This window comes from Accipiter gentilis, chromosome 33 (assembly GCF_929443795.1).
Source record: "Accipiter gentilis chromosome 33, bAccGen1.1, whole genome shotgun sequence".
Classification (NCBI taxonomy): Eukaryota; Metazoa; Chordata; class Aves; order Accipitriformes; family Accipitridae; genus Astur; species Astur gentilis.
Window position 1 is genome coordinate 11,866,417 of NC_064912.1, and position 23,059 is coordinate 11,889,475.

The window sequence follows — 23,059 nt, forward strand, 5'->3', positions numbered from 1 at the left end:
TTTTCCCCATTATAAGAAATATTTTAGACTCCTTTCAAAGAGTGGCCTGATTTTCAGAAACATCAGGTACATATATCTAGGTATCTTTGTCTTGCACTGAAATCCCAGAGTTGGCTTAGCTTTGTCCATTTATAAGGACAGTTTCCTGATCAAGTACATTGGGGGTGTGAAGGGGAGGGACATGAACATCTGCTTCATATGTTTCTCAACAGATAAACCCATACTCTTTTCTAATGTCATCTTCGAGTTCAACATCCTCTAAAAACTTGTTAGCAACCATTTCCAAAGCATCTGTAGGCCAGGTTTGGAACCAATCAATGGTGCAGCAGTTTATCAGTGAAGGGAACATCCGTAATCGATTCCGAAATGCATCTCCAATAGGACTTATGGCTAGGGAAAAAAACAACCAAACAAACAAAAAACAATTGTTACTTAAGTTTGTTTGCAGTTAGGAAGCATCAAAAACTAAGCGTAAGAAAAAACATTCTAAGAAATAACACATTGTATACAGACCTAAGACAATATGCAAATTTTTCTTCACCCTTTCAATAAAGAAATTGTACATAGCAAGGGGAGTGACTTCAATTTTCCTGTTCTCCATCCTTGCTGCACCTTGCATTTTCTCAACAATTTCAGCTTTCTCATCTGTTGTAAAGATATTAGGCACATCACCAGTATTTAAAAGCATGTTGATATCTTCTACAAATGCTTCATCCTTTATTTGATTATCACAGAACAAAAAGGACACATTTTTGTTACCAACACCTGCTTTCAGCATGACTCGTTTAACATCTTCTTTCCATTCATTGACTCCATAGGACTTCGTAATTTCAATTTGAAAGAGTTCAAAGGTATTCATGTAGGTGGCTAGCTTGGCAGCACTTTGTCTGCCACTCCCGCCAACCCCCATCAACAACAGATGTCCATTATCCTGTTTCAATACCCTGCATATCCTTGAGATATGCTCAATAGCAAACTTGAACATGACTAAAGACATTGGTGCTTTGCTGATATTGTTGTATTCCTCAAGGTAGTATTCCATCACGGTTGTCAGTTGCTTTAAGTCTGTGATTTCATCGTACACTTTTACATTACTGTCGGGCTTCAAATAGTCTCCAAAGAACAGGTTGCGAATATTATCATCAGAGATTTTTCCAGTAGGTGAGAGATGACTCAGTACCTAGGGAAAAGACAAGAATCAACAGATAATTAGAGAATTATTTTCCTTAAAGTCATAATCATTCTTGTCCACATAGTAATAATACTGTGGGAAGCACTGTTTTCCAGCTATTCTACTTATTACCTTAGTCTGGAAAAAACAAAACAAAACAAAACAAAACAAAAAACACCTAAATGGGGAGTGTGCTGTAGGTTGACATGCAAGTTTCCACATATGCATACTTCGCAGAGAAATTTCGCTGTCAAACATGGGACAAGTTCCCAAAAGGCTTCTCTGAAAAATACCCACTACTCCTTTTGGCTCATCCAAATACTAACTTAAACAAAAGCCCAGATAAATATTGGGTAACACATTTATTCCAGATAGTCCTCTGTACTAACACAGAATCCTTTTGAAGTTATGAATCATTCTGATATGAAGTAATTTCTATTAACTTGACTAAGAATATATATAATACTCAATACTGAATAGAAGATCATCTATACTTTTTAAATGCACTGATCAAAATAATTAAAAATGTGTCCAATATTAATGTAATCTCAATGACTAAGTATTTCTGAAAATGCATCAGTCTCATTCTTGGTCCCAGCACCCAAAAATACCTTATTAAAGCTCTGCTTGAAGGTATTTGATGTTGTCTCTTGTACCATCTGAAAGAATACCTTCCTGTCCTCCTCATCAACTAAGCGATCATAGAAAACTCGGTAAACCTCATGAATCCAAAGTCTGATCAGTTTATCTCCATCCTGAAAATGTAAATATAAGAAAATGGGTAAATACAAGAAAATGGGTAAATACAGCTCAGACAGGATTTGTTTAAAAACAAAAGGACAGAAATGTCCATCTGGACCCTGCTATATCTTGTACTAAACTCAGTGGGAATCTTTCCATTCCAAGCCATTCAGCACATGGCTCAGCATCTGCTAACTTAACCAGCTTCCTCAGGTAGGTACCATTTTGTCCTTCCTGCCCATACAAACTGGGACTCTTATGTAAAAGCATTTTTCTCTACTGTATCAAATCTCCCTACCCTTCCAACATACAGTAAAGAATAAATCTTTCAAAGATATGGCTCATGGGTTCTAGCCCAAGCCCTGCCCAAAAACTGTTGCTGGCCAAGATTTCCCCTGAATAGCTTGTAGCTGTTTTGTTCTGTTTCTGTAGCAAAAACATCTCCCCAGCAGAAATAAAACTTCTAATACTTCTTTAACCTGACATTTTACTGAAAATGGATAAAAAAGTAGATGGATGAAAATCATATACATCTATCAGTATTCATTTGTAGTTTGTGACAACAGGCAAACTCGGGGCTAAATTATTCAGTCTTGGTCACTGATGACCTTGCCGTTTGTAAAAGATAGATACCAAGTCTTTTCCCACATTTGCTTCTTTTGTATATTTAGTTTGCAAGTTCAAGAGAAGGGTCTGTCTGACTTGATGTACAGGCCTTAACAGATGGGCCTTGGACCTCTGGGCCCAACTGTAATACATATAAAGAATATTAACAAAAATGACATCTCTCTCCTTCAGAGACAGACAGAAAATATATAGCAAGGTATTCAGGGACTATCCTAATTTTAAACCTTGTCAATCTATTGAAACCACAGTTCATGTATTTTGAGATGTTTACGTACTGGTATTAAAAAATAATTTACTTCTTCCATTGCTCTTTCTTACAGCAACATAAACAAACTACAACTTACTTGCAAATGAGTGTGTGGACAGAGCAGCACTCCTTTAATAACCCTGGAAAAATCCCGTAGATTAAAGACATAGTGGGATTTTGAAGGAGTTGGGAGAAAATTATCAACCGCCATTTTATAAGTCACCATTGTCGCTTGGACCATTATTTTACCCAGCCTTAAGAAGGAAAAGAGATACAATTTTAACTTCTGCAGATAAATCACAGGAGAAAAGATGACAAAGGTGTTACAGGAAATATATCACATTACCTTAGAAACAGAGGCTCAAAGCCTTTGCCAAAGTGCCAATCAGCAACTGCAGTAAAAATCTTGGTTAATGTGTCATCATCAAAAGAACAGATAGATACAATATTCAAGTGCCGCGTGAAGCGTCCTGTAATACACACAAAAAGATGCAGAAAGATTTAGGAAAGTCCAAACATTTTTCCACCTATCAGCTAGCATATTCTAGGATTGACAGTCACTCAAACAACAACATTTGAATTTGCCTACAGCTCCATGATTTTGTTTCTGGCAAATTTCTGCCCCAATAGTGATGCAAAAGAAATATAAATTGGGTTAGATTTTATATCAGTATTTCACGTAGAATAACTGGTTTTAATATGAAAAATATGAATCTCCGTTACAACAAGGCCACTATTACCCAAATTTAAATTTCAGCTCACATTAGCCCTGTTGATTGTGCTATGACACAATAAACTTTACAAAATCAAGTATCTTGTTATCAGTTTTTACCTAAAAAAATTCAGTCTATACACTAGTAAATTTTACAAATTTAGCTGTATCAGAATAGTTATTTTAATAAAGCCTCCTCAGAGCACATACAGTTATACCTGTATTAGAGTGTTTATATGAAGCAAAGTAGCATAAGTGCCTTATAACAGTGTAGCTGTAGCTACATAAGGGCTTTTACCGACATAACTTTTTCATTAGAAAACATAACCTCCTTCATGGTGATATGACAGGCGTCATGGACTTGCAGGCAACATGCTTGTAAGTAAATGCAAGCAGCCTATCTTAGCAGCAAGAGATACAATTTCAGAAGTGAATTGCCAGAAAGACTTGGCAAGAAGATGTATTCCCTCCCTTTTCCAAAGAATAGAAAATGGTAAAAAGTGTCCAGTTCTCTACTTTTAGAATTATTTTCATCATTCATAGTTTAACCAACATTAAAAACATTGTTTCTAATTTTGATTAAACTCCTCCTGGAAAAGGCATAGATCTGACCTCAAGCATACATACTTCTATTTGGAATGACCCAGCCAGTGAATATATCTGTAGGTTTACAAGTAATAGATAAATGTAGAATTTGTCATCAGCAAAACAGAACCTGTCTTTTAACTTCAGTCAATTAGATAACTACTTGCCATAGTAATGTATTTTCTACCTGTAATATCATTCCTGCCTCCCCCAGGTGGACCCATAGCTGAAACAAGCAGCACATCTATGATATTAGTCTTGGATGTATCTTTCTTGTCATACCAGTGACCATGATCAATCCATTGTCTGAGAAGCTCTATAGGTGGCTGGGCTCCATACACTTCCTTTGCAGGCATGTTTAGGTCATCTATGGAGAACATAGACATTGAATAAAAAAACCTCAGTGTTTAGGAATTACAGTTTTCTTTCAAAGCTCAGAATTAAAAATAACTTGAACTAGAGGTAGAAAAAGGTTGTGTCTTGCTAGTCTTGCTTCCCATTAAACTAACCAGAATCAAATGACATTATACTTCACAGGCATATTTATAGGTGATGGTTTAACGTAGTGTGGTTGGTGATTTTGGTTTATTTTATTTCGTGTCACACTGCAACACTATGAACTATTCTGAAGACAACCACCACTTAAACAGTTAGAAACCTTTCACCAGGGGGCAGTGCTAATCCTTGTTTGGATGCCTGAAAAAAGCCAAAGAGCACTGAGGCAATCCAAAATTATCAGTGTCAGTGAAATCACTTCCTTTGCCTAAAGCCAGAATTAAAATGATATAAAAACGCTGAAAAAAGCTGTCTTACCCACAAATATTATAGCTTTTTTCCCCAAAGGAGGTCCAAATAATCCTTTTCTTCTTCTATCCAGCTTGGACAGAATAATATCCTGGGTTTGGTTAGCAGAAGTTCTTGCAGAGAAGTTGATGAAGCTTGGGATGTATTTTTGCTTTGGAAGCTGTAGTAGAAAATTGTTTGTTATAGCTGATTTTCCAGTGCCAGTGGGACCCACAAAAAGCAAAGGGACATCATGCTCCACATATGTTTTAAGAAAAAACATTTGTCTGGCAGTTTCCATTGTTGGAATGATCAGCTCAGATACCTGTTACACAGGAAAGTAAAATGGCACATGAAAATCAAACATCCAATACCTTAATCAACATGAATATTTGCAAGCAACTACAGGAAGCCTATAGGACAAATGCATTTTTTAAAAATTCTTTTCTCTGAAAACTTAGGCTATAACAAAGTTCTGGTAGATCATTTGGCCCCACTTCTTGTTCAGTGTTTACACAGTAAATAGCATAACTGGTATTATCTATATTATGGTTCATGGACACCAAATAAAGCCTGAAAGAAGAACTGCAGGGTTAAGTATGACTTAATTCTGTTCCTCTACTGTGCAAAGGGAAAGGAAAAGTGCTATCAAAAATTTTTTCTCTTCCTCATCTTCCACTTATCATTAGCAATTTTAGACAGCAGAATGAAATGTAATCTTACATCTCTCATGTACTTAATAGAGAAGACGGTCACAACTACAATGGAATAAAAAGCTGAACAAACATCACTTCATTTATCCTGAAATTTCATCTGCAGAATAGGTACTTTTTGGAGATCTCTGCTGTGCTACACTTCCCTTGAGTTCACAGCTGGCATCAAAATGTGAGTGACCCTATTTGGAAATGGAGGGGATCCAGGACTCTCAGTACTGCTCTCCATATCCCAAAGAAGTAGTAAGTCTCGTCAATTGCTTTCTCTGATTAGCTCATACTATATCATGATATCAACGACAGAAAACAAAAATGAAGGAATGGAAATTCAGGCTTTGTCTTTTTCCTACCGTGATTTCTCCAACATCAGATGCTATTACAGAGACAAAAGCAGAACCAAAATTTTAACCATCAGCCAACCTCAGGTCTCCATGTTCACCTGCAGTGCCAAACTTTCAATACTGATGGTACCAGAATTAAGACATAAGCATGAAAAGGAGCCTACAGAGATTAATGAAATGTTGCAGATCAAACATTAAACAGCCTGATATAGTAGAATCAAAGCTAGCTAACATAGTTGACTTATACCTCTAAATTATTTTGTCAAATAATTATTTTCTATAATGAAAGATATCAATGTGAACCTTAGCCCCTGGAGAGATAACTTGCTCTTCTTTTGTGATGTACTCCATCCACATGTTCCACTGCCCACTGCCATGCTTGTAAAAATAGAAGTCATAAACACTCCCTGTTAATTGAAAAACACAACATAGGAAAGCCCACTGATTAAAGAATAAAAATAAATTTCAATCATTTTAGTGTGAGACATCCAACACTGTGAGATCATGAAGGCTTTCTAGTACACAAGATACCCTTCCCCTGCTACTGCCATTATCATCACAAAATTATTTTAGGTCAGATTCAGGTACATGGTTTGAGTACAAAATGAGGCATATGCTACTCCTGGTTAAAAGAGCCAAGAAAGAGAACCCAACTGTGCAGCCCAAGGCTTGGCAGATGGTGGCTCTGCTGCAGACTTAACATCTGCCAAGCACTCTATCTCCCCTACAGCGCTGAGTTTTCCTATTGCTTTATAAAAGGCCAGGCAAGTACAGTTATGAAGAAGCACCTTTTTCTGGGAAGATATTGTTTCTGGTAAGCTTCACACTTTTAGGGCGTGGGTGTTCATTATTCATTCCCAGTAGCAAGTTGCGGTAAAACAAATCAAATTTCTTTCTGCTATCTGCATCGATGATCCCACCAACTGTCCAAACCAAAGCAAAAAGGAAAAGCCCCTGCAGCCACAAGATGATTTGCTGACTAGACATGCTTTCCTTCTCCTCTTCCTCTGATTGTTTTATTTCATCTAAAACACATATTTTGAATTTTAGTTAAATTCCAGTATTAACCATAAATCCCAATTCAAAATGCATTTTTGCAAAAGTATTTCGACACAAACTTGGAGCATTGGAACAAAGCCAAATCTACAGAGTGAGAATCTTGTCTGTGTAAAATACTGTTTACAAATAAAAATAATTGAGACAAAAATATTTACAAAAGGTCCTAATTCTTTTCTTTGGATGCTAGCAAACAGCAAGCAAAAGTATGGACTTACAAGATCATGTTCAGTTTTGTAATGACACCAGTGTCCAAATATGAAAGCTCTGTATGCTAGTCAAAGCACTATTATTAACACCAGTCAGTGAGAAAGGACTTGTGTTGTAGGATCTCAACAGTAAAGGAATTTCTTTGGTATTCCCTTGCATCTGATAATATGCATCTTGTTATGAGACTCAGCAGGAAAACAAGAAAAATTGAAATAAAAAGAATAAGGCTTAGGGTACTTACCAAGCAGACAAGTAAAGAGTTTCATCAAGCTGTAACTCAGATGAATAGACGATGTTTGTACAATGGCTTTGCAATGAAGGTGAATAAAATCTAAACAGGGCTGGACTAGCCACATAAACATGTCATTGACCTGCCAGGAGAAAAGGAAATGGCTTTAAAACTATACAGGAGTTGCCACATTTCCCACTGTCCCTCAATTCTCTCTCAATAAAACATAAGGCATCAGAAATTCTCCAAGTCTGCAGAGGGAGGATCAGGAAAGGACCTGTGTGAGGCAGTACTTAAGTGATCACAAAGTCACACCACCATTATCTGATAGTGAACACAAGTTGCTTCTGCAACAGAGCATTTCTCATGCTAAACTCTAGATGTCTTAGAAGAAGGATGAGTTCAAAACATTTTGAGTCTTTCAGTATTTCCCACATTCCATTCCTAGTACTCACAGCATCTCCAGCTCTCATGCACTTTCCTTGCAACAACATTTGACATTAATTGTTACAAACTAATTTACAACAGCCTCTAGATCTCGGACCCTCTAAATCATGAAAGTACTTCAAAAAGTTTGATTCTGCATTCCTGCCTACAAGCTGGCAAACTGTGAACATCACCTTAAAGTTAATCTTCTAAATTAGAGCTATGTAAAAAAATTAAGTCTCGCACCAGCTCTCGGTGTTCTTCCTGCAGGTTTGGAGGCAGTGTATTCATGTAGGAATCCTTCAGTGGCTTCCAACCTAACTGTTGTGGGTCCATATAGATCATACCACACCTGGAAAGAACAAACAACTATGGTACAGGAATCAATGTGCAAGGTGGGACAGTTCCAAGTTTGAATGCTTTCACATTACCTGCTGACCGTTGCTGGAGATGCTTCCTCTAAGTCTGCTGGCTCAAAGATTAAACTCATTTTTGAATTCATCTGTATTATTTCACCACTCATTAAGCATAACTAGAAGAAAAACATCATGTAAACATGATCTAGTCATGTCAGTGCTGATCATCCAGTCAAAGCAATGCCTGTCATAAAATCACTGAACACTCTACTTAGTGTCACTCCTCATTCACTCATTCATGTTCCCATAACTCTTATTTTCTGGCCTCGTCTCAACTTTTCCATGTGTTACTGTAATGGCTTGCAGTGACACAGAGAACAATGCTCTAACTTTAAATAATTCTGCAAGGAAAAGCAGTTATGACCTGCAGCTTTTTTTTAGTTAATTTATTCACTAAGTAATTTAAGCAAGTTCAGTTTGCAGTTACAGAACTGAGTTTACATATTTCAGTTTCCTAAAAGGGTCAATAAAAAAGCCTCACTGAGCAACCTCATTTCAATAAAGTAGGAGCAAGACAAGGCTTCTAGGGAGAAGTTATAGCTTAGTATCATCTACTAAACCAACTCATACAATTGGGGGGAAAAGCAATGCTTTTAAGCACATCAGCTTTTTCTCAGCCTCACACTTCCTTTGACTACCATAGTAAAAATATTGCTACTACTAAAATAAAGTATGTATATTCAAGGACAAGGTTACTGGCAAAAGTTAGGCTACCTTTTTATTATCATCCAGCACAGTGTTCATGTTCTCTATCCAAACTGCATCCACTGGACCATCAAAAATAATCCACTTCCGATCGTCTGTGGTAGAAGATGCTTGTTCTCTGAAGGCATTTGCAAGAACTCCATCTGTCCACTCATGGCTTACAGGATCAAAACTGCCATACAGCTGCCCCATAGTAATTGCTTTGGGGTTAATAACTTTGTATTCAACAGCAAATTCATCCATGGATTTTGCTGTGTAAAAAGACAAACAGATGAGCTTAAGAACAGTGAACATTGAACAACTGAAGTACATAACAAGAAGATTCCTGAGGATCCTACTTTAGCTGCCCAAGGCAAAAAAAACCCCACACATTTGGCATCGAGGTAGCAGTAAATAAGAACTTCTGTTACTTGTACAAGGAAAGTACAGAGTCCTATGTGCAAAAGCACATGAAAAAAAGAAAAAAAGCAGAGCAGAATAGATTTTATAAGTTTATGGGAGCTACTTACAATCTCCCTATCAGAGCTAGTTTTTTCAAGAATATTATGCACAAATACAATGCTTAACAAAATTCATAGAAGCATAAACAAATTAGTATGTTTTACTATTCCCGTAAATGCAGACAAAAATAATTCCAGACAAATATACCAGACAAAAATAGTTCAATGAACAGAAACCTTCTAGTTGAGAAAACAGAATATAAGACAATTAACATCCTGAGCATATCTCTGCAAAGGAAAAACTTTAGTCATAGAATTAACTTCATTGAGTGAGAAGTTTGTGGCTGAACAATGTTACCTGCGCACAAATCGCCAAGGGCTCCAGCTAGCACTTTGTATGCACAGGTCTTCCCACTCAACGGATCTCCAACAATCATGAAACCATGGCGCACCAGCATCATTTCGTATATCTGTACCAGTGACAAAACATTGACTCTTTAATACAGTACAAAAGCAAGCATTATGTGTATAAAACTAGAGGTATTTCTCCTGCACTCAGGTGCGACAGGACAAAATATCAGCCAAGTATCTGCACTCTATTAAGGCTGACCAAAGCATTAACCCAAATCAGAAGGCAGTCATATTATTATGGCAATTCTCGCTGATGTAATTTAATAAGTCATTGCCCCCAGACATCCCCCCTTCCTCCTTGCTAAATATCATCTCTCAGCTGTAACAGCATCATTGTACAGGGTGTGAGTGCACTAACCAGACACTGTAGACTACAGCCCAGTGTAAAAGCCTGAACTGAAATCAATGGTTACCAATGAAGCTAACACAAAGGGATTGAAACTACAGTTCTGAGGATCTGTCATATGACTGGGCCCACAGAGGCTGACGTTGAACTGCAAGGGTGGTAACTTCTTCAGCTATCCCACAAGATCTTGCCAGAACTCAAGTCAAAGCTTGCAAAGAGAACACCTTCAAATAGACCTGTAAGAAGAAGCCTTAAGAAGATTTTCTTTTTTTTTTAAATCTCAGGTAAGGCTGATATTTTCTGATTTAGCTTAAATTCCTAACCAGTTAATACTACCTCTATTTAAATGAAAGATAAAGCATGGATTGCAAACCAGCATAAGCAAAATCTGTACATAAGCCATAAAGTCTGAACTGCTGTTGGAGGGGTCCCTCATGATGCTGGCCCAGGCCATGCATTTTTGCCCTTGCCATTACACTGTCACTAGGCTGTACTACTCACAAGGAAAGAAAAAAGTTAAGCATTCTTTAAAAGGTCACTAATAGTAGTAAATAGGAGACAATGGGAACACAGAGCTGAATGTGAAGCATAAGCAAGGGTGAGAAATGTCACCCCTTTCAAGACTTCTCAAGCAGACTGTGGGCAGATCTGGGAAGAAAGCCTGATTTCCATTCCAGAGTTCTGTTCACTAGGCTACACTGCCTCAGCTAGTATAAGATTCAGTTTAATCTTTATCATGAACCATAAGACCTAAGACGTGGCTGCACAGGTTAGCTCCTTCACAGGCTGGCTGAATTAAAAAATCACTATGAGTAAAGCATGCTTCTACTCCATGACTTTTACTCAGTAAAAACATGCTGTTAGCAATATTCTATTAATTGATCATGGAAACTATTAGCTATTCATTCATGACACAGACAGACAATGAATGAAGAATGTTTCTGCTCCTATACTTTTCTTCCCCAGAAGTAAGTATGTGAAAATAAACCTGAGTAATTTTTCCAAGGAACCATGGAACTGGTTGAAGATCCATTTTTTTTATATTTTCAGTTAGTGCCTGGACAAGCAGGTCACAGTCAGGTGTAGGAAGAACCACTCCAGGAAACAGGTCAGATATGATGCCCTGTTAAGGAAAGACAGTATTTAAACACAGATTACGAAAGGGAAAACTTTTATGCCCAAAGCATAAAACTCTACAAGTAAACCAATATTCACACAGCTAACAGGAGCTTAAGAGGAAATGTCCTCAGCTGGACAAAACTAACTTCCAGGCAAACTGTAGCCATGAAAGTATTCTGTATGCATGTGACAAACGAGTGCCTGAATGTTTCATACACATACTGGTATTATAAAAGGAGGCTTAACCTGCTGCAAATTTTCCCCAAAAAGTATTACAGGAAAGGATGTGAAAGTGGTTGAAAGAATTTCAGTGATTAAATAGAAGGGTGTGTGTTCTGAAATTTCAGAGCAATGATTCTGTGTGTCCTTGTACCCTAGCTTTTAGGTCTTTAATATTGATTGCTCTGTAGTTTAGCATAGTCTTTATTTTCTGTTAAAGCAGTATGCAAACAGAAACTTCATTGTTTTCATTTTGACTTCAAATTTAGTTGTCCACATCTCTTTTACAACACAAAGCCAAAATGCAAACTTCAAAGAATGGTTTCCACAAATGAAACAGCTCAAGGTGACTTTTAGCAAGGTATCTTATAAAACATTTTACAGAATAACTTGAAAGCCACTACTGAAAGTTTGTTTTTCAAAATAACACTAACAGAACCAAAGAGTGCATCCAGATCAGTGGACTGAAATAACTCCACACTAATATGGCAGCATCTAGATCAAACTGTTCTAAATTAAGATAATGACCTGTTTCTGTAGGTTCTTATAACAGACCTCATCATCACAAAATTTAAACACACCAACATGATAACTTACCTGAAACAATGGCACATCCTGTGCCAAAAATTTGGCCAAGTTAACATCCAGCAAAGCCCGAAGTAACAATACGCTTTCATTTTCAGTTGGGTACTTCAGTTTTAAGTTTCCTGCTGCTGTCAGGGCAGATTTAACAGCACGCATTCCATAGTCATAGTGATGCTGAGATGACAGCTGCTCAGAGCACAAACGGTAAGTGGCAACAATTTTCTGGGCAAGACTGTGGGTATTAAAATATCACATGTAGAATGAAAATATCTCACCATGCAAGGAAAATAATTTAAGTACCTATATACAAAAAGTAACTGCAGTGATTGTCAGACATATCAGCTGATAAGATGGCCCAAAACACATAAGAAGCAAAACTGTAGATTATGCCATGCCAGAGAATGTGTGTGCCATTTTGAAATTCTGTTTGATATTACGATACATTTTCCAAATGATCCTGTGAAGAGGTGCCTATCTGTCAACATGACGTGGTAAATGATAATTTATGATAAAGCAGGAGGTTAAGAAGTACTTTCTGGAGAAACAGAACATGTACAGCCTTCCAGAATTATATGCCTCAAACACACATATACGACTTATAGAGGAATGAGGTATATCAGACTCAATTGAGGGAAAATTCAGCATGTCTTACCTCCGAGAGTCCAAAAATCCCATTGAATAAAGTGAAATTTCTCCAATCAAAGCATAATCTGGAACCATCATGGCAACTGTTCGAAACAGTGCCTGTAAGAAAAAAGGCAAGACATAAGCTTAGACTACAGAATATGGTAATAAACTTGCACTTGTTCTGTAAGAATAGTAACTCTCCATAAATTCATTAACTTCTGTACTCTGTATTCCATTTTCATTACTTTAGGAATCATCCGAAAGCTATGACACTGCATTAGAATTGTTACAGGAACTGTGATATTATCAATAGGTTCAATAGGTCTGTGCTAAGCACTATGGGAACAAATGTTTAGAAAGAGTCACAATCCTAAAGAACTATTAATAGAGGAAAAGGGACACGTCATTCACTCACTTTCATAATAGACAAAATAGCACATGGTGGGGTTAATGTCTTGTAAAAGGTCATGCAAAAAATTGTGGCAAATCTAGGAGAAGAAGTAGGACCACATCAGTCTCTCTGCAGTGTCTCAGCAACTTGCAAAGTTATAATAAATTTAAACTGGGATTTAGATCGCCAAGCCATCGTAAACCAGGAGAATTTCCACTTGGAGCACAGTTAAAGTTGTGAACTAGTATCAGTATGGTTAGACTGAGACCTTTCATCTGTGCATTTTGTATAATCCTAAACACTTACTAAAGCTTAGCAAAAAGCACAGCAGAATACACTTGAATGGGTTATCAGTATATTATTTGATTTCTGCCTTCCTTTTCTTATTACAGTAGACCAGAAGTTGCAAATTCTGTTTAATTTCTACAGGAAACCAGGATTTGAGATTTACCTTCAGATTATCAGGCAGCTCGGCCCGTCCAGCATACCCAGGATTCATCGTGATAAACACAGCACAGGCAGGATTAAGAGAGATCTCTGTCCCTTCAAAGATGAATTTTCTGAGTTTGCGAATAATAGCTTGCTGTATGCTAAGTATTTGTTGGGCAACTACAGATAATACTTCAACCTAATACAGACAGAACAGATTGGAAAACATAAGACACTAGGAGACAATATCAAATGTTTTTGTTTATATATTTTGATGGCTATATTTACATTCCTCCAGGTGAAAATCACCCTGTGTCTGATAACTGAGCCTAAATATTAGCTGTCTATTGAAGCAATCCTCTGGAAGTCAGTGCCACCATTCCCTATTCAACCAATGTAGACAGATCAGCAGAGGCTTCTAAAAACCTCCACAGGGAAATATCATCTACCTGAACGTAGACATGTAAGTTAGGTGGACAGGAACTCCCTCTGGAGGCCTCCAAAAGCACTTTCCTTTCACCTCAGATGACAAAGAATTTAGGCTCTTCAGAAAGACTGATTCAGCCTAGCGCCAATCCTCAGTGCTTCAAAGTATCAAGTTAACAGAATATTGGAAAACAAGAATGCTAACACTTGAATTCATTAAAAAACAAGTTACAGCACTAGTATTTACTTAAATCTAACTCCATCAAAATAACAATAAAACTTATCCAAAGTCATTAGTGACCAAATTAAAAAAAAATAAAATAATCAGAATAAGACCAAGGAGGGGATTAGATGTGTCTGGTTACACAGCTAGTTAACCAGGTCACTCAGTTAGCAACAGTCAGCTAGTCATCACAGGAATCCCTCCATGGGGATTTGTCTGTCTTGTGCTGAACATAGACAAATGCTGTCCCACAGCTGTAGTTTGATTTCTCAAGAAGAGAAGGACAGTTCTTTCCCAACAAATAAGTGTCACATACAAAAGAAAAAATTGCACAGGAACAATTTTTTCAGGTAAACTAATCCAGAACACAAGACTTCTGCAACATAGCACACATAGCATGTGCTCCTACAGCAGGCTGCTGAGTACCTATTTCTGTGTCAGTGATTATCAAAACAAAGAGGCTGTACCACAAATGAAAGTAGAAAATTGGCAATAATGCTGTCATGTCTAAATCTAAAACTTATTGTATCTTAAATTAAAGCTTTATCATTTTATTTGTCCAAGTTAAAATGTTACCTCAATTCTATTGAACTCATCAAAGCAGGACCATGCACCAGATTGTGCCAGCCCCTTAAAGAACTTGCCCATTGCCTTGTAATCGAGACCATCGGAGCAATTAAAGACCACACACTACAACAAAAACACACAGAGAGCATCTCTCAGTATTAACACAAAGTGCACTACAAAATTCTTAGCATCTAAAATTGGAAAGGATTATTATTGCTAATTTTGGATTACAACACCAGGATGCCATATAGACACAGTCCTAAATGTGTGCTTCTTACCAACAATTTCTGTGAATAACAAATAGGTACAGAACAAGCAGTACTTGCTTAAGAATGGCATTTCAAGAAGTATCTACATATCCAAACATAAACAATGCAAAGAAAAGAAGGTGGTATTTTGGCACCTGCTTAGCTAGTGCTTTTGCTAGATCTTTTGTTGTTTCTGTTTTGCCAGTACCAGCAGGTCCTTCTGGAGCACCACCAAGATTTAATTTCAAGGCACCCATTAATGTCCTATATAAACAAGAACACAGGCATTAGAAATAGTAATCTTTAATGGCAGATTGTTTCTGAAGGGGTGGATGAGTATTTTCCTATACAAGTTCCCCTGGAGACAATTTACTTGTTCCCTATTGACTTTGCAGATTGCCCTAAAAAAAACAGTATTGTCTCATAACCGATTCCCAATTGTGGAAGCTCACATTCACCTACTTGGCCTACAAGGAATGTCAAGGCTTTTTATTACATGCATCCATCCTGTATATCCTCAATTGCACAAGGAAATGCACAGTGCCATAAGCAAATGGCAGAGTTTGCAAAAACACACATTTTCATCAAGTGATACTCATGACAAGAGCTTGAAGCTGGCTTTATAAATGAAGTCAATCTTTAGAGATGGCTGAGAAAGCATAAAGGTTATTTCCATAAACCTGGAAATCACATTGCTCTCCAAGTGGTTTTCATACTAAAAATGAAATCCCTGTTAACACTGGAGTAATCTGATTATTTTACAAAAGCCTCATTCAAAGGCTTTGCCACCAAAAGCAGTTGTTAAGTTGTGCGGAGTAGAGTCTTATTGCTTGCACTGAAACTACATCTGGCACAGCTGACTGTACAGTTTTAGTTTAGATTGAGCTAATCCTAATGACAACAACCCCAGTTTACAGCTAATGCAGCAGCGATGTGGCTCTTTCAACACCACTGTGAATGCCAAAAGATTAAGCATTTGCCAGCATAGGCATTAACATAGGCACTTTACCACAAGTGCCTTCTACAAGATGGTGAGTTCACAGCTCAGTGCTGCAGTAAAATCTTTACATCCTCACCATATATTTGCCTGGAGATACTACAGAACAAAGTTCTTTAAACCTTAGAGCTAAAATTACCTGCTGAGATGACCTGTGTCTCCAGGGCTCACCAGAAGTGAAATACCAAATGTCTTTGAATATTTCAACCTTAGGGGATGAAGTGTTTCCATTTCCACCTCTTGCAAGCAAGCGGAGGAACATGAAGCTAACTGCATTCAAACATCGAAGGGCTTTATAATTACCTCATTTATTTTACAGGCAGGCATACCATTCCTGTATGTCTTATTTCAAAGAAATTAATGGACCAATGCTACTATAGAGTTCTTTACAGTTCCAGTACCATGAGTTGCCAGCTCTCTTCAGACGCACATTATTTGATACAACAGAGACTATTACTCTACTGGTGTAGAAACCTACGCATTGTAAATATTTTACCATATTTGGGCAAAGAAGCTATATAAGATTTGCCTCCAAAACCTACAAGAAAATCTTAGCTGCTGAGGTTCCTGCTATTAATCATAACAAATGAAAGTAAATGAAAAAAAAAAGAAAACTTTATTCATAGACAACATGGCTTTACCTATAACATCGATCTGTTAGTGGTGTTATAACCAGACGTGGAGAATTGCCCAGGTACTCATAACCATATTTGGCTTCTGTTGTTATCATTCGCACTATTACATCCTCCTCTTCCCAGTAGTATCTCAGCTGAGAAATCCACTGGAAGTCATTCAGATCTGTGATTTTGTCTTCAACCAATTTTGCAACCACATCACGAGCTGCAGAGTAAGAGACAGATTATCTGAAAAATCTAAACACTTCTACTGTGTTAGTTTACTTAAAACAAAGTATAAGTAAACTAACATTTACTTATAGCTATGTAAGAGTAAATCAACATTTAGAGTAGTAGGCTGGCTTTGATGTTAGAAAGGAATCTGCACCTGTTTTGCATAGGCAATCAGCTTAATTTGATCTAGATTCCAGTGCCTGCTCTAAGTAGACAGGAGAGAGTTGTGCAGGACTGAGCAATCTTCATTTGCCCAAAGACAATAACTCTGTAACTCTGTGCAATAACTCTGTAAAGATTGTCTGAAGTTAGAGAAAGCATTTTAGCTGCCTCTTTCAAGTAGTTCACCCAACTAACAATAGCAGCACTGCCCCAGATGTAACAAGAGTACCAGCAACTGCAGATTTACCATGCACATCAATGACAGTAAGAGCTCCAAGTGTCAGCCGGGCTCCACTAGACAGCTTTCCTCTCACTAACTCAACAATGTCCTCAATTTGTAGATTGCTCTTCTCCAAGAAATCCTGTCACAGGAACAGAACACAAGCACTAATGTAATACTGTAGCTAGCAGTTCCTAAGCTCCCATGGGTGCAGTCATTGGAGACAGATTTTCCAACAAAACATAATAATGGAAGTCTGGGTACTACACAAACATTTAAAATTCTCTTTCATATACTGGCATTTTATTTTACTATGAACACTTCAAAAAGCTTTATGGCCTGAAAGTAGCATAAGCATAAGTCTTAATCTTTCTTCCTAATAAAAATGACAGAATTCCACGATAGGACATGAGCAGATTCTCTCTGTTGGGTTAATTTGGATTAGATTTCGTCTGTAAATTAGTAGTAAGTTGTAAATTAATAAAACTAATAGAAATCTAAGATTCTCCTAAGTTTACTATAAACATTTTAAATTATATTCTCATTATTACATGAAAAAGTTTAATGAAATGAAAGATTAATGAAGTCTTCATTAGTGACTTAGACAACAGGACAGAGGGCACCCTCAGCAAGTTTGCAGATGATACAAAACTGGGAGGAGTGGTTGATAGACCAGATGGGTGTGCTGCCATTCAGATGGACTTCAACAAACCGGAGTAATAGGCCGACAGGAACCTCATGAAGTTCAACAAAGGGGAAAGTCCTGTATCTGGGAAGGAATAACCCCCATGTGCCAGTACACACTGGTAGCCAACCAGCTGGAAAGCAGCTCTGAAGAACAGGACCTGCTGGTGGACACCAAGCCAAACATAAGCCATCAATGTGTCCTTGAGGCAAAGAAGGGCAACAGCATCCTTGGCTGCATTAGGAAGAACATTACCAGCAGATCAAGGGAGGTGATCCTTCCCCTCTAGTCAGACACCACATCTGAAGTGCTGTGTCACTCTTCAGCTCCCCCATAGAAGAGAGGCATGGGCATACTGGAGCAAGTCCATTAGCAACCTGGTTTAGTTGGCCCTGCTTTAAACAGGATTGGACTACATGATGTCAAGAGGTCCCTTATATTCTGTGATCCACAGTTCTGTGATTCCTTCTAATTTTTCTTAATCTATGGATTGTTCAAGATATTTTGTTTGAAAGTATAAATATTTTCAGTTCTGACTGGATATGTGGCATAAGATCTTCAACTGGTATTAAACAACACAGGCAAGTTAAACCCAAGATATTCAGTAAGGATACAGAAACAGAGCTAATATTAAAATGTAGTATTTGATGTGATGTTTATTAGAACTTTTCTATTTCCACATATAAAAAGCAGCCCAAACACTGTTGGCAGAATGAATCCCCAAATAAATCCTCATCCACCTAGCTCAATTAGGATCAGACAAAAGCCCACTGAATTAATCAGAAATTATTTCCATTACTTGAGTATGCATTTGATTAGCCTCAGTGAAGTGATACTTAAAACTGTTGTGATGACAGAGGCACTACAAACATAAGAAAAGTCTCTTGTATGAAATAACAAACTTGGCTGCTGCACCTTTATCACCAGGAGAATCTAGTAATAACCAGACAAATAACTGCGCCATTCTGTAAGGGTAGATTCTGCCTGCACATTTCCCTGGGGCTTCACATGTAAAGACAGGAGTTAGAAATAAAAATACATAGTGTTTAACAACTGTCTGTGACTTTTTGTTTGGTACATTACACCAGTATCACCCATAAACAAATACAATTTCCTTCGGTGTGATTTCTTCTGATACACATCAAAGTAAACGAAAACAAGCCCCTGCTAAGACACAAGAAAAAAGGAAATAGAAAACAAAGCACACTGCATGAGTAAGTTGTAATATGTTGTTGACAGAGGATCTTCTTTGCTATAGAAGGAGCTTTTTATTAATTAATCAGAGTTTAGTGCTTAGAAATAGAATGGTAGAAGAAAATCTTACTAGTAAAGTTCCTTTCCTTATAGCCTCAGACACTTCTTCTGTCCAGTAAATGGATGAAACACAAATAACCACTTGTCCAGGCCACTGAAGTACCCATGTTTTCCGAGGAACCTTAAAAAAGAAGATCCATTCCAAACACAGGAAGTCATATAAACATATTATATTATGGCACTGATAACAATTGCTCTTCCCAAATTTCTTTCATCTCATGCTGTAAATAAATGAGAATCAGCATGGAAAGCTTTAATACTTTTTCTTCAAGAAATTCAGAGTTATAACTGCAGACTGGTACTACTGAACAAGGAGAGCTGGATTCCACTTAGCTTCAAACATGTTTCCCTGGTTAAGAACTTCAGCAACCTGTTCATGTACAGTTGCTTGTGAAATCTATTTTGTACTATAATTCAGGAAAAATTACCTTGTTATATCCTCTTATGCCATCTTGAATAACTTGTCTTAGACTGGCCAGCATAATTTCCTCTACTTGCAAAAGCCATTTTTCTACCATGCCCTTCAAAAAAGAAAAACAGTTAAGAGTCAATACACATTTCCCGATTATACTCCTCTTAAAGGACAAATTCTCTGAAATGTGTTAGACTTAAATATGCTTTCTTCTGATCTGGGTGTGGTATACAGGAGGAAGAAAGGTTGCAATTTCCCAAATTCTGACAGGCAATACTGCAGTTTAACACTGTCTGAAGGCAGGTATATCAAGCCAACTCTAAAGACAATCCAGCTGAAGAAACAGCTGTGTATGTTTCATATAAGCAAAAACAAAAAACGCAGATCACAGATTGCATTATCATTTAAGCTTGGTCATTTTAACACAGGGCATGTTTTGTTCCTGGATGATTAAGGGAAAAGGGGCATCTGTAACTCACAACATGCCACACCTTTCATCTCTTTTTGGTTACCATACAGCAATTCAGCTCCATACCTTCACATTGAGAATAGCAGAAAAAGATGGAACTGAGATACTTTTCAAAACTTGTAATGTTACTATTTCTACTCAGATCCCTTTTGAACTAATGCTCTGAGTCTTCACTGCCAGCCAATCATAACGTCCCTCATTCCTCTCTGTTTCAGCCATGCTGTGCAATGTTACATACATATGTATATAGAGAGCTTTATATAGGGGGGGTGGTGTGTGTAGCTCTCTCTCTCTCTCTTATCTATCTATCTACATCTTAAAAGTAGTAGAAACATAAAGCTGCAGAAAAGTGCCTAGAGAAACTTACCCCCAAATTGGTATGTATTACTCCTTTTTGTAGGAAATCCTTTTTGTTCTAGAATACCAGTCTGCACTCTCACTTCCTCAACACCTTTCATGATCTGATCCTAAATGTTTTAAACCTCATTCCCCCAAAAACATACACTTTAGGCAAAGTAATAATTTAATATCATATAGTTAAAAAAAATTACTTTTGCATTCACTGGATAGATTTTATCTATGAAAGGAACAATTTCTTTCTCTGAACTGATCATGCCTACGATCTCCAGATCTTCTGTGAACTCCAGTTCAGCAATTCCTTCAAAACACTTCTTTAAATGTGGTTGTACTCGAAGAGGATCCTTTGTTTCAGACAATATTTCAAGCAGCTCATCATTAGATAGGAAAAAGAATCTGTTAGAAAAATACAATTAATGAACATGCACTTTCCAATCATGAAAATTGTCATTAATAATCTATTAATGCAAGATAGATGTAATTGGTTTTAGTGTTGCTTAAGACACTAGTATAACAGAGAGGAAATTATTATCTGAAATCCCTTTTCATAAGTAATTTTTAACATTATAAAGCTTATCACACCTGCTTTTTCCAAATTTCATTATGACCATCCTTTTACGCAGACAAAGAAAGAAGCATTCTCAAACTCACGCAGGAAAGACCAGATATATCTATGAAGCCAATAAGTACCTTGTAAAAACATAGAATCCTGTTCATCATAATCATATATAACTCCTACGTATCACCCACGTCTGCACTACTGTAGAGGGTAGGGCAGAGACGAAATTGCAAGTCAGACAGACATGGGAAGGTAGCAAGTTCCTTCAAAAATGCCCTGTAAGTGATAATGTCTTTCTAATCATAAGTTTACACTGTGGTAGAAAGATTTTGCCTCCCCACCCCCTGGCACTGCAAATTTAACTGGAGCTGAAGAAAATTAATGATGTTTGGAGAAAAGAACAGGTTTTCATTTTTTGTTGCATGGGACTGTGCCCCATGTGTTTACAGAATGAGACTTTTCAGTTCAGTAGAAATGGTTTGAAAGACCTCATGGGTTTTTGTCTCTAACTTAAGCCTGTTTAATGAATTTACCTTGGGAAAAATAATCTTTTCTTCTCCAAGTAACTATTCAACCCCTTTTGAATGTCTTCTAAGAGAGTATTTGCTTCCTGAAGTCTGTCTAACATCATGGGTTGTTCAGTTGCTACAAGTACCTTTGTGTCTTTCACCTTTGTAAAAACAAAATACCACTAAAAGTTGCAATAGATTTGTACATCAAAATTGTTATCATCAATCACATACATTGCAGGAGGCTAAAAAGCTATATATTCTTCTCTGTATTGTGCCTTCCTGTTATTAAATACGCATGCATTATTTCATAGTTTTGCTTTTCAGACTATCAGTTTTACCAGTTTGAACTTTACAGACAATAATGCAACAAGGAAACATCCACACGAATTAAAATCTTTGGCACTTGCTCATGTGTCTTGAGCTTGCTACATTTTTTTCCATTCACAAATAAGTTCTGTCAAACAGAGCCATCACAACTATTCTCTGTTCTTGCCATCTAGGTGGCATCTTTTTCTTTCTGATAACACTCCTCTTAACTCAAAAGGATACGCCTATTTCAGAACAGGCTTAACGATTCAGAGTCTGAGCTGTTAGGACAGGTCTCAACTTCTATTTAGTTGTACTGATTATTTCAACACTTTTATCACACAATCACACGCTCCCAATGTTTTTGACAAACATCTCAGCTCACACTACCACTAAGTATCTGGCCTCTTACCCAACTTCTTAGTTATAGGGAACTGAACAGGATACCTAATTGCATTTACTACCCCCATTATCTTATCCTGACACACTACCATCCCAGTATGTATTCACCAAAGTTTTGAATAACCATGCCACCACATATTAGAGAACAATCATATGCAAAAAAAAACCATTTAGTTGCTCTAATAATGTGAGGCCTAAAGGCCTTAAAAGCCTAATGCAAAATCTAATTGTATCCAGAGAAGACTGTACAGACTGTCAGAGCACTTTGAAGCAGATCCTGAAGGCACAAATAAGTCATCTTTCTACCTAATTCTGAACATTTAACCATACAAAAGCCAGAAAATTTAGAATTAAAATGTTACTTGAGCTCTAATTCACCCTACAATATCCAGCCTTTACAGAAATCTCAAGAAATAATGATATAATTTACCACTTTTACTGCAAGAGTAGGTTTTGGTGGGCTTTAGTAAAGGATGTTCCACTCCATATTATACCTTCTTATGACTTAAATACAAATACCTAACTCCAGAAAAGTTAGCATATCTTCATGATAGTAGTAATTGTTACCAGATGTGCATAAAAATACATGATTTATTAAATATGAGCACTTACCACTTGTGCCATAATGTCCTTCCAGTATGAATCCACAATCCCAAACTTTCTGCCCTCTTCAGGCATTTGAGCTATAATGTCTTCTGAACTAAAAATTGGTTCTAAATACAACCACGTTGCCTGACATTTTAACCAGCTATCTAGAATATCTTGCATTAAACACAGCTTATTCTCCCAAGCCTGTAATGAAAACATTTAATATTTAAGCAAA

At 37.2% G+C, this 23,059-nt stretch overlaps 1 protein-coding gene across 1 annotated transcript in view; it reads right to left on the reverse strand.

Moving 5' to 3' along the window:
* DNAH3 (dynein axonemal heavy chain 3) overlaps nt 1-23,059 on the reverse strand; it is a 65,857-nt gene that overhangs the window by 15,386 nt on the left and 27,412 nt on the right. Inside the window, exons 23-49 of the mRNA XM_049791259.1 lie at nt 22,849-23,028; nt 21,550-21,686; nt 20,652-20,853; nt 19,648-19,740; nt 19,230-19,340; nt 17,248-17,362; nt 16,632-16,830; nt 15,149-15,257; nt 14,755-14,868; nt 13,552-13,728; nt 12,735-12,826; nt 12,095-12,314; nt 11,148-11,282; nt 9,761-9,872; nt 8,972-9,213; nt 8,273-8,373; nt 8,088-8,193; nt 7,428-7,557; nt 6,709-6,945; nt 6,224-6,327; nt 4,897-5,191; nt 4,271-4,450; nt 3,133-3,256; nt 2,884-3,040; nt 1,783-1,926; nt 514-1,180; nt 225-390 (exon numbers count right to left, since the gene is read on the reverse strand). Coding sequence (XP_049647216.1) covers nt 225-390; nt 514-1,180; nt 1,783-1,926; nt 2,884-3,040; nt 3,133-3,256; nt 4,271-4,450; nt 4,897-5,191; nt 6,224-6,327; nt 6,709-6,945; nt 7,428-7,557; nt 8,088-8,193; nt 8,273-8,373; nt 8,972-9,213; nt 9,761-9,872; nt 11,148-11,282; nt 12,095-12,314; nt 12,735-12,826; nt 13,552-13,728; nt 14,755-14,868; nt 15,149-15,257; nt 16,632-16,830; nt 17,248-17,362; nt 19,230-19,340; nt 19,648-19,740; nt 20,652-20,853; nt 21,550-21,686; nt 22,849-23,028 — 4,649 coding nt within the window. The remainder of the gene's footprint in view (nt 1-224; nt 391-513; nt 1,181-1,782; nt 1,927-2,883; nt 3,041-3,132; nt 3,257-4,270; nt 4,451-4,896; nt 5,192-6,223; nt 6,328-6,708; nt 6,946-7,427; nt 7,558-8,087; nt 8,194-8,272; nt 8,374-8,971; nt 9,214-9,760; nt 9,873-11,147; nt 11,283-12,094; nt 12,315-12,734; nt 12,827-13,551; nt 13,729-14,754; nt 14,869-15,148; nt 15,258-16,631; nt 16,831-17,247; nt 17,363-19,229; nt 19,341-19,647; nt 19,741-20,651; nt 20,854-21,549; nt 21,687-22,848; nt 23,029-23,059) is intronic.